The sequence below is a fragment of the Cetorhinus maximus genome, chromosome 3 (assembly GCF_964194155.1).
Source record: "Cetorhinus maximus chromosome 3, sCetMax3.hap1.1, whole genome shotgun sequence".
Taxonomy (NCBI): domain Eukaryota; kingdom Metazoa; phylum Chordata; class Chondrichthyes; order Lamniformes; family Cetorhinidae; genus Cetorhinus; species Cetorhinus maximus.
Window position 1 is genome coordinate 4,687,841 of NC_135881.1, and position 13,860 is coordinate 4,701,700.

Genomic DNA, 13,860 nt, shown 5'->3' on the forward strand with positions numbered 1-13,860 from the left:
TCTAGTTCACTAATGTCCTTTAGGGAAGGAAATCTGCTGTCCTTACCTAGTCTGGCCTACATGTGACCAGATCCACAGCAATATGGTTGACTCTTAAATGCCCTCTGAAAGTGGCAAGTCACTCAGTTGTATCAAACCACTAAAAGTCCTGAAAGGAATGAAACCGGACGGACCACCCAGCATTGACCTAGGCACTGGAAATGACAATGGAAAACTCAGCCCTGTCAACTTTGCAAATCTAGGGGCTAGTGCCAAAATTGGGAGGGTTGTCTCACGGAGTAGTAAAGCAACAGCCTGACATAGTCATACTCATGGAATCATACCTTACAGACAATGCCCCAGACACCACCATCACCATTCGTGGGTATGTCCTGTCCCACCAGTAGGACACACCCAGCAGAGGTGGCATCACAGTGGTATACAGTCGGGAGGGAGTTGTGTTGGGAGTCCTCAACATCAACTCCAGACCCCATAAAATCTCATGGCATCAGATCAAGCATGGGTAAGGAAATCTCCTGCTGATTACTATGTACCAGCCTCCTTAGCTGATGAATCAGTGATCCCATGTTGAACATCACTTGGAGGAAACACTGAGGGTGGCAAGGGTGCAGAATGTAATCTGGGTGGGGCACTTCAATGTCCTTCACCAAGAGTAGCTCGGTAGCACCACTGCTGGCCGAGTCCTAAACGACATAGCTGCTCGACTGGGTCTGCGGCAGGTGGTGAGGGAACCAACAAGAGGGAAAAACATATTTGACCTCAGCCTCACCATCTGCCTGCCACAGATGCATCTGTCCATGTTGGTATCGGTAGGAGTGACCACTGCACAATCCTTGTGGAGACGAAGTCCCGCCTTCACATTGAGGACACTCTCCATCATGTTGTGTGGCACTACCATTGTGCTTAATGGGATAGATTTTGAACAGATCTAGCAACTCAAGACTGGGCAACCATGAGGCAGTGTTGGGCCATCAGTAGCAGCAGAATTGCACTCAACCATAATCTATAACCTCATGGCATATCTCCCACTCTACCATTACCACTAAACCAGGGGATCAACTATGGTGCAATGAATGGTGCAGGAGGGCATGCCAGGAGCAGCACCAGGCATATCTAAAAGTGAGGTGTCAACCTGGTGAAGCTACAACACAGGACTTGTGTGCAAACAGCATAAGTAGCAAGTGATAGACACGGCTAAGTGATTCCACAACTAATGGATCAGATCTAGGCTCTGTAGTCCTGCCACATCCAATCATGAATGGGGGTGGACAATTAAACATCTCACTGGAGGAGGAGGCTCCTCGAATATCCCCATCCTCAATGAGGGGGAGCCCAGCACATCAGTGCAAAAGATAAGACTGAAGCATTTGCAACAATCTTCAGCCAGAAGTGCTGAGTGGATGATCCATCTTGGTCTCCTGTGGAGGACCCAGCATCGCAGATGCCAGTCTTCAGCCAATTCGATTCACTCCACGTGATATCAAGAAACGGCTGAAGGCACTGGATACTGCAAAGGCTATGGGCCCTGACAAAATTCCGGCAATAGTACTGAAGACTTGACGCACCCCTAGTCAAGCTTTTCCAGTACAGCTACAACACTGACATCAACCTGGCTATGTGGAAAATTGCCCAGGTATGTCCTGTACACACAAATCAGTACAAATCCAACCCGGCCAATTACCACCCCATCAGACTTCTCTCGATCATCAGTAAAGTAATGGAAGGGGTCATCAACAGTGCTATCAAGCAGCACTTCCTTAGCAATAACCTGCTCACTGATGCCCAGTTTGGGTTCCGCCAGGGCCACTCAGCCCTTGACCTCATTACAGCCTTCGTTCAGACATGGACAAGAGAACTAGTCTCCAGAGGTGAGGTGAGAGTTCCTGCTTTTGACATCAAGTCGCATTTGACCGGGTGTGGCATCGAGGATCCCTAGCAAAACTGGAGTCAATGGAAATTAGGGGGATAACTCTCCACTGGTTGGAGTCATACATAGCACAGAGGAAGATGTTTGCGGTTGTTGGAGGTCAGTCAGCTCAACTCCAGGACATCACTGCAGGAGTTCCTCAGGGTAGTGTCCTAGGCCCAACCACCTTCAGTTGCTTCATCAGTGACCTTCCTTCCATCATAAGGTCTGAAGTGGGGATGTTCACTGATGATTGCACAGTGTTCAGCACCATTCATGACCCCTCAGATACTGAGGCAGTCCATGTCCAAATGCAGCAAGACCTGGACAATATTCAGGCTTGAGCTGACAAGTGGCAAGTAACATTCGTGCCACACAAGTGCCAGGCAATGACCATCTCCAACGAGAGAGAATCTAACCATTGCTGCTTGATGTTCAATGGCATTACCATCGCTGAACCTTTGCTATCAATATTCTAGGAGTTACCATTGACCAGAAACTGAACTGGACTAGCCATATAAATAATGTGGCTACAAGAGCAGGTCAGAGGCCAGGAATCCTGTGGTGAGTAACTCACCTCCTGACTCCCCAAAGCCTGTCCACCATCTACAGGACACAAGTCAGGAGTGTAATGGAATACTGTCCCCTTGCCTGGATGAGTGCAGCTCCCACAACACTCAAGGAGCTTGACACCATCTAGAGTAAAGCAGCCTGCTGGATTGGCACCCCATCCATTAACATTCACTCCCTCCAGCACCGACGCACAGTAGCAGCATCACTGGAACCAAATAAAAAGATTATAATGGAGGGAAGCTTATGGATAAAGAAGCTGGAGATGATTGGGCCAAGAACATTTCCCAAAGGATATCCTACATTGATGTCTTGGGGCTGTTATGACTGGCCTCTGACAAGCATGGCCATCTCCCTTTGAGTCAGTTATGACTCCAACCCTTTTACCTCCACTGAATTCAGTTTTACAAGGGCTGCTTTGTGCCACTCTCGGTTTTGATCTCAAGGGCAGCTAATGTGCTCACCTCTCCTCTAGATTCAGTTGTGAATCAAGGCTGTGATGAGGCCTGGAGCTGAGTGGTCCTGACCCAAATTGACTCCCTCCTATCTGTTTATCTCATGAACTTGGTCAGTGAGTCAGTTGTTCAACTCAGAATTCATATTCGGATTTTATTTCACACGGCATCATTTTAGATGAGAATTATTTTACTCGGTGAGTTGTTGTGATCTGGAACGGGCTGCCTGAAAGGGCAGTGGAAGCAGATTCAATTGTCACTTTCAAAAGGGAATTGGATAAATACTAATAATGACAAAAATCGCAGGGGCTACAGGACAAGAGCAGGGGGAGTGAAAGTATTTGGATTGCTCTTAAAAAGAGCTGATGTAGGCATGATGGGCCGAATGGTTATATTAGAATTCATTTTTATATGTGTGTTGATGAGGAGTTCATTACAAGAAAAGTACTGAAATATTCTGGGATAGAGCAAGGGAGGGGACTTAGACATTGTGTCTGGCGGAGGATCCTGCTCTGACACACGGGTGAGGAGTCAAACAACCTTTTGTACCAATAAGTTTGTGTGTGTATTTTCAAATTTTAAAAAAAAATGTTTCCTCCGCCTTTCATCAAAGGTGCTGTCTCCTGCTGGATAGGGTTTCAAAGGTGTTGACCAAGCAACCATTGCCAGTGTGTGATTGTTGACAATCTGTTTAGTACTCAGAACACAACATCTTTATGTTGCAGAAGCAAGAAACACTGGATAATGACCCTTGCCTGTTAAGTCTTTTCTCCCCCTAGCGCAGAGACTAACCGTAGCAACTGCTGGCTGAGTTCAGCCAATGCAGAATGACCAGCGAAGTTAACTGTGTATTTTTTTTGGTCAGGCTGTATCTGCATGCAATCTTGGGGCAGAGTATTGTAATAAGAAAATGAGTTGGATAAGAGCCAGGCCGCAATGATGGCTGATTCAGCCTCTTCATTTATTCAGCTTCATTCACTGCAAGCTTCGTTCATTGTGTCTTCTCCCATTCTTTCTTTCACTTCTATCTAATCTCCTTACACACTGCACTACAGCACACTATCCTGCTGCAGCATCACCTTCACAGTGTGCTAATAACTGGGACGTTGCTGAGCATCCAGCCTTTCACTGCTGAGTCAGCAGAATAAACTTGGGAAACATTTGTCTTGACCGCAGTCTATTATAACACATCAGGTGTTTGAATTCTGCGCATTGACCGTATTTAATCTGCTTTGGTGGAGGAAGAGAAAATGGTGAGGAATAAATTGAACCAAAAGCAAATTACATTTCATCTCCAATTGCTGACCCCTACTTTTGGAGGCTGGATGTGCTGTGAGTTTGTCTAATTGACCAGTGTTAGCGAGTGTAGGCAGGGTATAACTGAATCTTGTCCACTACTTGCCTCACCTTCCCACTTGGCTGTTTCCAGCAGATATCTGAGGATCGTGACTGGGAGCAGGAACACTAACAATTTTTATTATTGATTCCCTCACAGCCTCTCCTATCTTGCATCTTCCCTAAATCTGGGGTGTTGAAATGTCTGTACCACTCAGGCATGTTCCCCTGGAAAATTAGTGAGGCACCTGAGCAATATCTAATGATTATCCTCTAGAGTTTAGTACAATGGGAGGTGAAGCTTTCAAAATGTTCCCCTCCAAGTCACTCATCATCCTGACTTGAAAAGATATCGCAGTTCCTCCACTGTCGCTAGGTCAAAATCCCTTCCTAACAGCACTGTGGGTGTACCTACACCACATGGACTGCAGTGGTTGAAGAAGGCAGCTCACCACCACCTTCTCAAGGGCAACTAGGGGTGGGCAATAAATGCTGGCCCGGCCAGCGAAGCCCACATCCCATGAATGAATTTTTTTAAAAACAATTCTTAGAGGGCTTGACATGGTAGATGCAGGAAGGATTTTTTTCACAGGCTGGGGTGTCTAGAACAAGGGAATACAGACTCAGAATAAGGGGTTGGCCATTTAGGACTGAGATGAGAGGGAATTTCTTCACTCATAGAGTGGTGAATCTTTGGAATTCTCCAACCCAGAGGGTTGTATAGGCACTGTCATTTGAGTATGTTCAAGACAGAGATTGATGGATTTTGAGATGTTAAAGATATCAAGGGATATGTGGGTAGTGTGGAAAATGGAGTGGGGAAGATGATCAGCCATGATCTAGTTGAATGGCGGAGCAGGCTCAAGGGGTCAAATGGCCTACTTCTGCTCCTAATTCCTATGTTCCAATGATTGGGACCAGGAATTTTGCTGTAGTGATGAGGGTGGGGAACAGTATAGTAGTGAATCGTTGTATTAATCTATTGATGGGGAGGGTGCAGTAGTGAATCATTGTATTGATCTATTGATGGGGAGGGTGCAGTAGTGAATCATTGTATTAATCTATTGATGGGGAGGGTGCAGTAGTGAATCATTGTATTGATCTATTGATGGGGAGGGTGCAGTAGTGAATCATTGTATTAATCTATTGATGGGGAGGGTGCAGTAGTGAATCATGGTATTGACCTATCGATGGAGAGCGATGCAGTAGTGAATCATTGTATTGATCTATTGATGGGGAGCAGTGTAGTAGTGAATCATTGTATTGATCTATTGATGGGGAGCGGTGTATTAGTGAATCATTGTATTGATCTATTGATGGGGAGCGGCGTTGTAGTGAATTGTTGTATTGATCTATTGATGGGGAGCGGCGTTGTCGTGATTTGTCATATTGATCTGTTGATGGGGAGCAGTGTAGTAGTGAATCATTGTATTGATCTATTGATGGGGAGCGGTGTATTAGTGAATCATTGTATTGATCTATTGATGCGAAGCAGTGTATTAGTGAATCATTGTATTGATCTATTGATGGGGAGCAGTGTATTAGTGAATCATTGTATTGATCTATTGATGGGGAGCAGTGTATTAGTGAATCATTGTATTGATCTATTGATGGGGAGCAGTGTAGTAGTGAATCATTGTATTGATCTATTGATGGGGAGCGGTGTATTAGTGAATCATTGTATTGATCTATTGATGGGGAGCAGTGTAGTAGTGAATCATTGTATTGATCTATGATGGGGAGCAGTGTATTAGTGAATCATTGTATTGATCTATTGATGGGGAGCAGTGTAGTAGTGAATCATTGTATTGATCTATGATGGGGAGCAGTGTATTAGTGAATCATTGTATTGATCTATTGATGGGGAGCAGTGTAGTAGTGAATCATTGTATTGATCTATTGATGGGGAGCAGTGTATTAGTGAATCATTGTATTGATCTATTGATGGGGAGCAGTGTATTAGTGAATCATTGTATTGATCTATTGATGGGGAGCAGTGTATTAGTGAATCATTGTATTGATCTATTGATGGGGAGCAGTGTATTATTGAATCATTGTATTGATCTATTGATGGGGAGCAGTGTAGTAGTGAATCATTGTATTGATCTATTGATGGGGAGCAGTGTAGTAGTGAATCATTGTATTGATCTATTGATGTGAAGCAGTGTATTAGTGAATCATTGTATTGATCTATTGATGGGGAGCAGTGTATTAGTGAATCATTGTATTGATCTATTGATGGGGAGGGTGCAGTAGTGAATCATTGTATTGATCTATTGATGTGAAGCAGTGTATTAGTGAATCATTGTATTGATCTATTGATGGGGAGCAGTGTATTAGTGAATCATTGTATTGATCTATTGATGGGGAGCAGTGTATTAGTGAATCATTGTATTGATCTATTGATGGGGAGCAGTGTAGTAGTGAATCATTGTATTGATCTATTGATGTGAAGCAGTGTATTAGTGAATCATTGTATTGATCTATTGATGGGGAGCAGTGTATTAGTGAATCATTGTATTGATCTATTGATGGGGAGGGTGCAGTAGTGAATCATTGTATTGATCTATTGATGCGAAGCAGTGTATTAGTGAATCATTGTATTGATCTATTGATGGGAAGCAGTGTATTAGTGAATCATTGTATTGATCTATTGATGGGGGGGTGGTGTATTAGTAAATCGTCGTATTGATCTTTTGATGGGGAGCGGTGTAGTAGTGAATTGTTGCATTGATCTGTTGGGGTTCGGTTCAGTCATGTGTCTTGTATTGAAATAAGTCCCATCAGGATTCCTTCAGACCTGAGCTGTTCCTGAGGTAATATTGTCCTTGTTAACCATCTCGTGTTCCTAAGTCATTGAACTGTCATTGTTGTAAGCTGATGATGCAGTTACATCCTCTTTGGTATATTTTGCATAACACATAAAAGGGAAGCATTAATTTTGCCAGTTTGTGTAATTTGACCTGGATATCTATCGATCTAACCTTAATGTCATTGATGTTGCTAAATAGCCAACGTCACTGTTCTCCATTACACAGGAAGCTGAAACCTAACCCACTACCTGCCGGAAAAGCAAACTGCTCCATTGTGATGAATTCCCAGGAACTGTTTCAAACAGTGAAGCTCGCTGAATTCTTATTATAAAAGGCAGTTTCTAAATTCTGTAAGAGTGCTTAGTGTCAGCAAAACCCTCCCTTCTTCCACACAAAAGGATTGAATTGAATTGGAGTCTTGCTGTCTGCCATTGGATTGTTATGTAAATTCAAGCAGTGCAACAAGATGGAAAGATAGAAAGATTTACAGCCCAGGAATCCTCTTGGTCCGTAGCCCAGTAGTTTGCAGCATCTCAAGTGCATATGTGAGTGTTTTTTAAAATGCGATGAGGGTTTCTGCCTCTTCCATTCTTTCAGGCAGAGTCTCAGACCCCCATCATCTATTGAGTGAAAAACTTAATCCTCAACTCCCTTTTAATCCTTCTACCAATTGCTTTAAATTGATGCTCCCCGGCTATTGACCTCTCTGCTAATCTGTGATCAGATCACTCTCAGACCCACTGTCACATTACATTATTACTTGATTATCTTAATTGACTCCATTAAGCCCTATCTCATCTATAATTATTCTGGTCATGGACTGCTGTCCCCAACACTAGCTATTGATCCCCTGATTTAAGAACCACAAAGTTCTTTCCCCTGCCTTAGCAATTTTTGTGAATTTAACAACAACAAGCCTCCTTAAAAGAAAGCTGCATTTTAAAGGTTAGTGCAGCACACTGTTGTGGAACTGAACCAGACCCTTGAGGCTGAACCAGACTCTTCAGAAGCTTGGCGCCCTATTTGACCTTGAGACGAGCTTCCATTCCCTTATCCCCCTCCATCACCAAGACCTCCTTCACATCGCCTACTCTGCCCCTTCCTCAGCTCATCTGCTGAAACCATCCATCCCCGTAAGCTGTCAGAGGTCTCTGCGTTCCTGCAATCCTGACCTCTCGCGCACCCCCCTGCTCCTTCGCTCCACCATTGATAACCCTGCTTTCAGCTGCTAAACTCTGAAATTCCCTCTGTGAACCCTTCTGCGTTTCTCCACCTCTCCGTCTTGAAGACATTGCTTAAAAACCTTTGACCCCAAGTTTTTGGTAACCTCCCCTAATATCTTCTAATATGGCTCGGTGTCAGACTTTATTTGATAATGCTGCTGTGTGGCGCCCTGGGATTTTTTACAGTGTTAAAGATGCAATGTATGTTGTTGTTTTGCCTCATGTGGGCAACCTGGAGGGATTAATTTTCTTCTGCCTCTCCCAGGAGTTCTTAACCCACCAATCAAGACTGATCACAAGTGTAAAAACGCTGAGCTGTGAAGAAAGACTAGAGAAGCTTAGTTTTGACAATGTGGAAAGTGGGACCTGAGCAAAATGCACAAATTTAATAAACACTGTATAGAGAAACTAAAAGCAAAATGTTACTTATAAGTACCCCAAGGAGTTGGACCATTGGGCATGTATTTAGAAATTAGTAGAAGGTACATTTGGAACAGAGATCTGAAAGTTGAAAATTATTTTTTTAACATCAAGTAAGGTAAAAGAGGAAAACATACGAAGACCATTCAAATTGCAAGAGTTGCAATAATGTACCGAGAAAGGAGGCTAAATGGGCCAAGTAGCCTCTTTTTATCCCAGTGTAGTAAAGGTATGTGCAGTATTGATGTTCTGTCACATGGAATGCCGTTGGTAAGCCCACTATCACGTTTACAAACCAAAATCATCTAGTTGTAGTGCATTTTACTGCATCAAACCTTCTTACAATTCCATGGATCAAACACAGAGCTCTTGAGAATAGGACCTAAGAACCTGAGTCATAGAGTCATAAGGATGCCATTCAGCCCATCATGGCTGTGCTGGGCCTTTAAAAGAGTGATCCAATTAGTTCCACACCCCACGGCCTCAAAGCCCTGCAAAATGTTCCTTTTTCAGGTATTTATTCAATTCCTTTTTTAAAGTCACTATGGAGTCTGTCTACTCCCACCACCCTTTCAGGCAGTACTTTCTAAATCATCGTAATTTGCTGACTGTGTAGAAAAAAAATTCTCCTCATCCCTTCTCTTTTGAAAACTATTTTAAATTTGTGTCCTCTGATTAACAACCTTCTTCCGCTTGAAACAGTTTCTCCATATTTACACGGTCAAAACCCCTCCATTTCAACCTCTGTTAAATCTCCCCTCAACCTTCTCTGTTCAAAGAGAAACTATCCCAGCTTCTCTAGTCTCTCTACATAACTGAAGACCCTCATCCATGGTATCATTCGAGTAAGTCTGCGCTTGAAGACCCCATTAGGACTCTGGATGGGATTGCATCCATAGCTGAGGTCTGTCATCGAGAGTTTTACCTCTGAACTAAATCTAGTTGTCCCTGGTTACTAATCACCTTGTGTTAACTATTTCGCTTCTCCCCCTGCAGCATCGCCGTCAGCACCTTCCAGGATTTCCAGATGTCAACTTCTCAGCAGCGTCCTGATGCCGTGCTCCGCAAACAGTTCAAGGAGAAGCCTTGCCCACCGCCTGCCAACGCCGAGGTGGCATCTCCGCTCGTGGGGGCCAACCAACTGGTCAAGATGGCAGTGTGGGGACTGACGGCAACTCTGGGGGCAGCCGCCTTTGCTGTGGTGAACTCAGCAGTGGATTGGGCCCCTGAGTTTGTCTTTCAGCTGTTTCCATAGCCAGTGACCGAGGCAGGGCCTGTGGCACACAGCCGTCTGAACTGGGAGAGAAACCCCTGCCCAATCTCAGCCGTCGGAACGAGGTGCCCAGTGTCGCAGTGTGCCAAAAAACCTCAGTTAAGGAACAGTAAATGTGAGCTTTACATTAACCCTTTGCGATCTCCGCCAAAACGGGAGGGGCACAGGTGGACCAGCCAAAAACCCTGCCGAGCCCTTCCCTGGGAATCGCCCTTCCCACCCTGCCTGTTATGCAGCCAGGGACAACTTAGAAAAATTAGAAAACAGTAAGCACTTATTTTCTTACCTTGATGCAGACATTCAGATGGGAGAATAGGGAGCAAGTCCTTGTGAATTCATACCTGGTTAGATGGAAACCTAGTGACTGTCAAGCATTTCTGTTATTGTAGAGTATGAGTTGGAGAGTTTCACGTGAGCGTATCTCCACAGCGTCTTACAACCAGATGCGGGGGGGTAAAACTTGATATTTATTTCAAACAAGGAGTATGTCCTGATAGGAGAGGAGAGAAGGGGCACTTTTTTTCAAGCTTGTGACTTCTCTGATGAAGTTAAGTACTGCCTTGCCACCCTTTTGAATGAGGGGGTTAAACTGAGGCCCCATCTGCCCTCTCAGATGTGCTTAAAAAATTCCCTGCAGTATTTTGAAGAAAAGCAGGTGAGTTCCCCCTTGTGTCCTGGCCAATACTTATCCCTCAACCAATATCACTAAACTAGATTATCTGGTCATTGCCGATTGTGGGATTTTGCTGTGTGCAAATTGGTTGCCTACATTAGAACAGTGACACCAATTCAACTGTACTTAATTACCAGGACGTTGCCTGGGCTGGAGAGTTTTAGTTATGAGGAGAGATTGGATAGACTGGGGTTATTTTCCCTGGAGTAGAGGAGATTGAGGGGGGACATGATTGAGGTGTATAAAATTATGAGGGGCATAGATAGGATAGACAGGAAGGAACTTTCCCCTTGGTGGAGGGATCAATAACCAGGGGACATAGATTTAAGGTAAGGGGCAGGAGGTTTAGAGGGGATGTGAGGAAGAATTTTTTCACCCAGAGGGTGTTATGAATCTGGAACTCACTGCCTGAAAGGGTGGTAGAGGCAGAAACACTCATAACATTTAAGAAGTATTTGGATGTGCACTTGCGATGCCATGGCATACAAGGCTATGGGACTAGTGCTGGAAAATGGGATTAGAATAGTTAGGTACTTGTTTGACCGGTGCAGACTGGTCTTTTTCTGTGCTGTAGACCTCTATGACTCTATGGCTGTAAAGCACTTTGATGTCCTGAAGCAGTAACTTTTAAAAGTTAATTTCTGGATCTGGTGGTTGCTGGCAAGGCTGCACTTATTGCCCATCCCTAATTTCCCTGAGACGGTGGTATTGGGCCCTCTACAGTTACTGTAATCCATGTGGTGAAGTGCTTCCACTGCACTGTTAGGTAGAGATATTTCAGGGTACTGATAATGAAGGAATTCCAATAGAGATCCAAGTCAGGATGGTGTGTGACTTACAGGAGAACTTGGGAGATGATATTCTTCTAAGTGGTGGAGATCACTAAGGTGCAGCCAAAGAAACCTTGGCAAAGAGCATCCTGTAGATGAAACATAGGCAGCCATATTGGGCTGATGGTGGAGGGAGTGAATGCTTAAGGTGGTGCGTGGCAGTTTGTGTGAGCTGATTTGTCCTGGATGGTGTTGAACTTTGAATGTTGTTGAAGCTGCACTCATCCAGGCAAGTGGCGAGTATTCCATTTGCGTTAGTACCGTAGGTATCTTAGATGTTTACCTGCTGTAGATGGTGAAACAAAGTGACTGAAAGGCCTCCTCTGCTGTCCAGGCTGTTTAGCATCAAGAATATCTTGATAATCACACTGGACTGAGTTGCTGGCAGTGGAGGGCACATTATACATTGTAATTAGTGCCTGTGGCTTTGTTAATTGGAGATATTTCCATGGGCCAGTCAGAATTGCTCTATCAGAAGTCTAGAGGAGATGGGATTATATTGATTGTGGTAAGAGAAACAACATTAACCAACATAATCCTTTGTGAATCACTGAATTCTGTTGAAGTTTAATTGTCTGTCACTCATGTCGAATAGAAGTTCTTATTCCTAGAAGGTTGGTGTCAGCTGATGCTCGATATGTTGCTGACCGATCCAACTGATGGACACAGTGATGCTGCCGGACAGGCTACAGCTGATTTATAGCTTTCTGCTGCACCTTGTGTTTTACAGCAGGAAAAGACTGTTGGTCAGTCTCTCCTGCCTTTCAGAAAACAGTATTTAGGGAAGTGATATGGGTAATTTGAGAAATGATGTGATAAGAGTTGCTTGGGAGGGACAGGTGACTTTGCACCTATGGTTCCCAAAATTCTCCACCACTGGGGGTTTCCCCTCACGTCATGTGTGGCTCTGTTCTTGACTCGCTGATAGAGACTGATCGCTGTGATCGCTCCGTGATTGCATCATGTGACTGCCTGGATGGCAAGGTGCTGTAAATGGGATGCTGCTCCAGCAATTCCAATGCTCCTGCATATCCTTCAATCATTCTTTCTCCAGAAATATGCCGCATTGTTCCTTTTAACTCACAACGTAGCCCCTACTGGTGGCTTTCCACCTTCGGTTATTCCAGCAGCCTATTCCCTCCTCGGCCCCAGCCATTCTGATATTTAACTGGGCCCCTGCTTTTTGACACCGTGGCCAAATTAACCTGAATTAACTTATGTTAGCTCTTCACTATCTCCAAAGCATCAGTTAGATAGATCCCTTGGGTCATCTCTTCTGAAAACAACTTCTTTATTTTTTTTCTTGTAATTTATTTATTTTCAAAAGCCTCTGCCCTCCTGAGGATTGGTTAAATGCAGAATAAAGTTCCATCTATTCCAAACGAGGCCCCTATTCCTATTTTGGAGAAGTGCACCTCACCGTTCTGCCTCAGTGAGTCCCTCCCCTGTTCCTCACACCAGCAATTTCATGGTTGCTCTGATACTGCTGGGGTGCAGGTTGGCTGTACGGCTCAGACCGCATAAGACCTTTATTGCAGTAGAGAAGCCAGCTCGCTGAGATTCCAGCCTGTAACTCACACCCTGATATCTGCTACCATTCAAACCCCTTGATTAAATTGCAGACCGTGACTCCTCTTGGATATGTAGCATCCTGTGTGAAAACTGGAGCCCACAGCAAAGAGTTTTGTGACAGGAATTCTGGGAATCAGCCCGAACGTAGCTGTAGTGGGAAGACCCTGAGATGTTAACCACTACCTATGCTGTAAACAGCACTAACTAACCAAGGCTGGTCTGTCCCTGCCGCTGCTCTGTGCTGCAGGGTTCACTAAAAGCATCAAGCGAGCACCAAATTATATTTCGGTTGTGACGATGACCTAATGCATTGTGTCGGCATCTCAATCACTGCAAAATAACCATCACTGGCTGCCTTGCATTCCCACGTTATATTTATACCCTGGTGTGACTGACTAATCAACACTAACTGGGGCCCTCTTATTCATGTTTTAGAATTTGAACACACTGTCTATCACGGGGTGCAGGGGGGGTGCCTGTGCTGTGACAACATCAGTTACTTTACATTATAAAGTGTGAGGGTTCAGGCTTCTCAGGAACACACTCTTGGGCACTATGTAAATATTGTACTGTGCATTGCACACACAATGTGTTAGTTTTTAAGGTACTCCAAGAGCAGGTGACTGCAGGATCCCTCTCGTGCACGCACACACGCGTGGAGACACGAGCACACGCGCACACATGCGGAGACACGAGCGCACGCGCACACACAGAGACACGAGCGCACGCGCACACACGCAGAGACACAAGCGCACGCGCACACACGCAGAGACACGAGCACACGCACACG

General features: G+C 44.6%; 1 protein-coding gene and 1 long non-coding RNA gene across 3 annotated transcripts in view; both read left to right on the forward strand.

Moving 5' to 3' along the window:
• LOC144675103 (TBC1 domain family member 20) overlaps positions 1–13,860 on the forward strand; it is an 84,402-nt gene that overhangs the window by 37,994 nt on the left and 32,548 nt on the right. The window contains exon 8 of one of the 2 annotated variants that reach the window (XM_078536120.1): positions 9,719–10,146. The exons of the other annotated variant lie outside the window; for it this stretch is intronic. Within the exon in view, the coding sequence (XP_078392246.1) occupies positions 9,719–9,977 (259 nt within the window). The 3' untranslated portion in view covers positions 9,978–10,146. Of the gene's footprint in view, positions 1–9,718; positions 10,147–13,860 lie in introns of those variants that run through there. 2 annotated transcript variants of the gene reach the window in all.
• LOC144675145 (uncharacterized) lies at positions 10,152–12,880 on the forward strand. The gene is made up of 2 exons (XR_013574797.1): positions 10,152–10,391; positions 10,425–12,880. It is a non-coding gene; the product is annotated as an uncharacterized LOC144675145 (long non-coding RNA).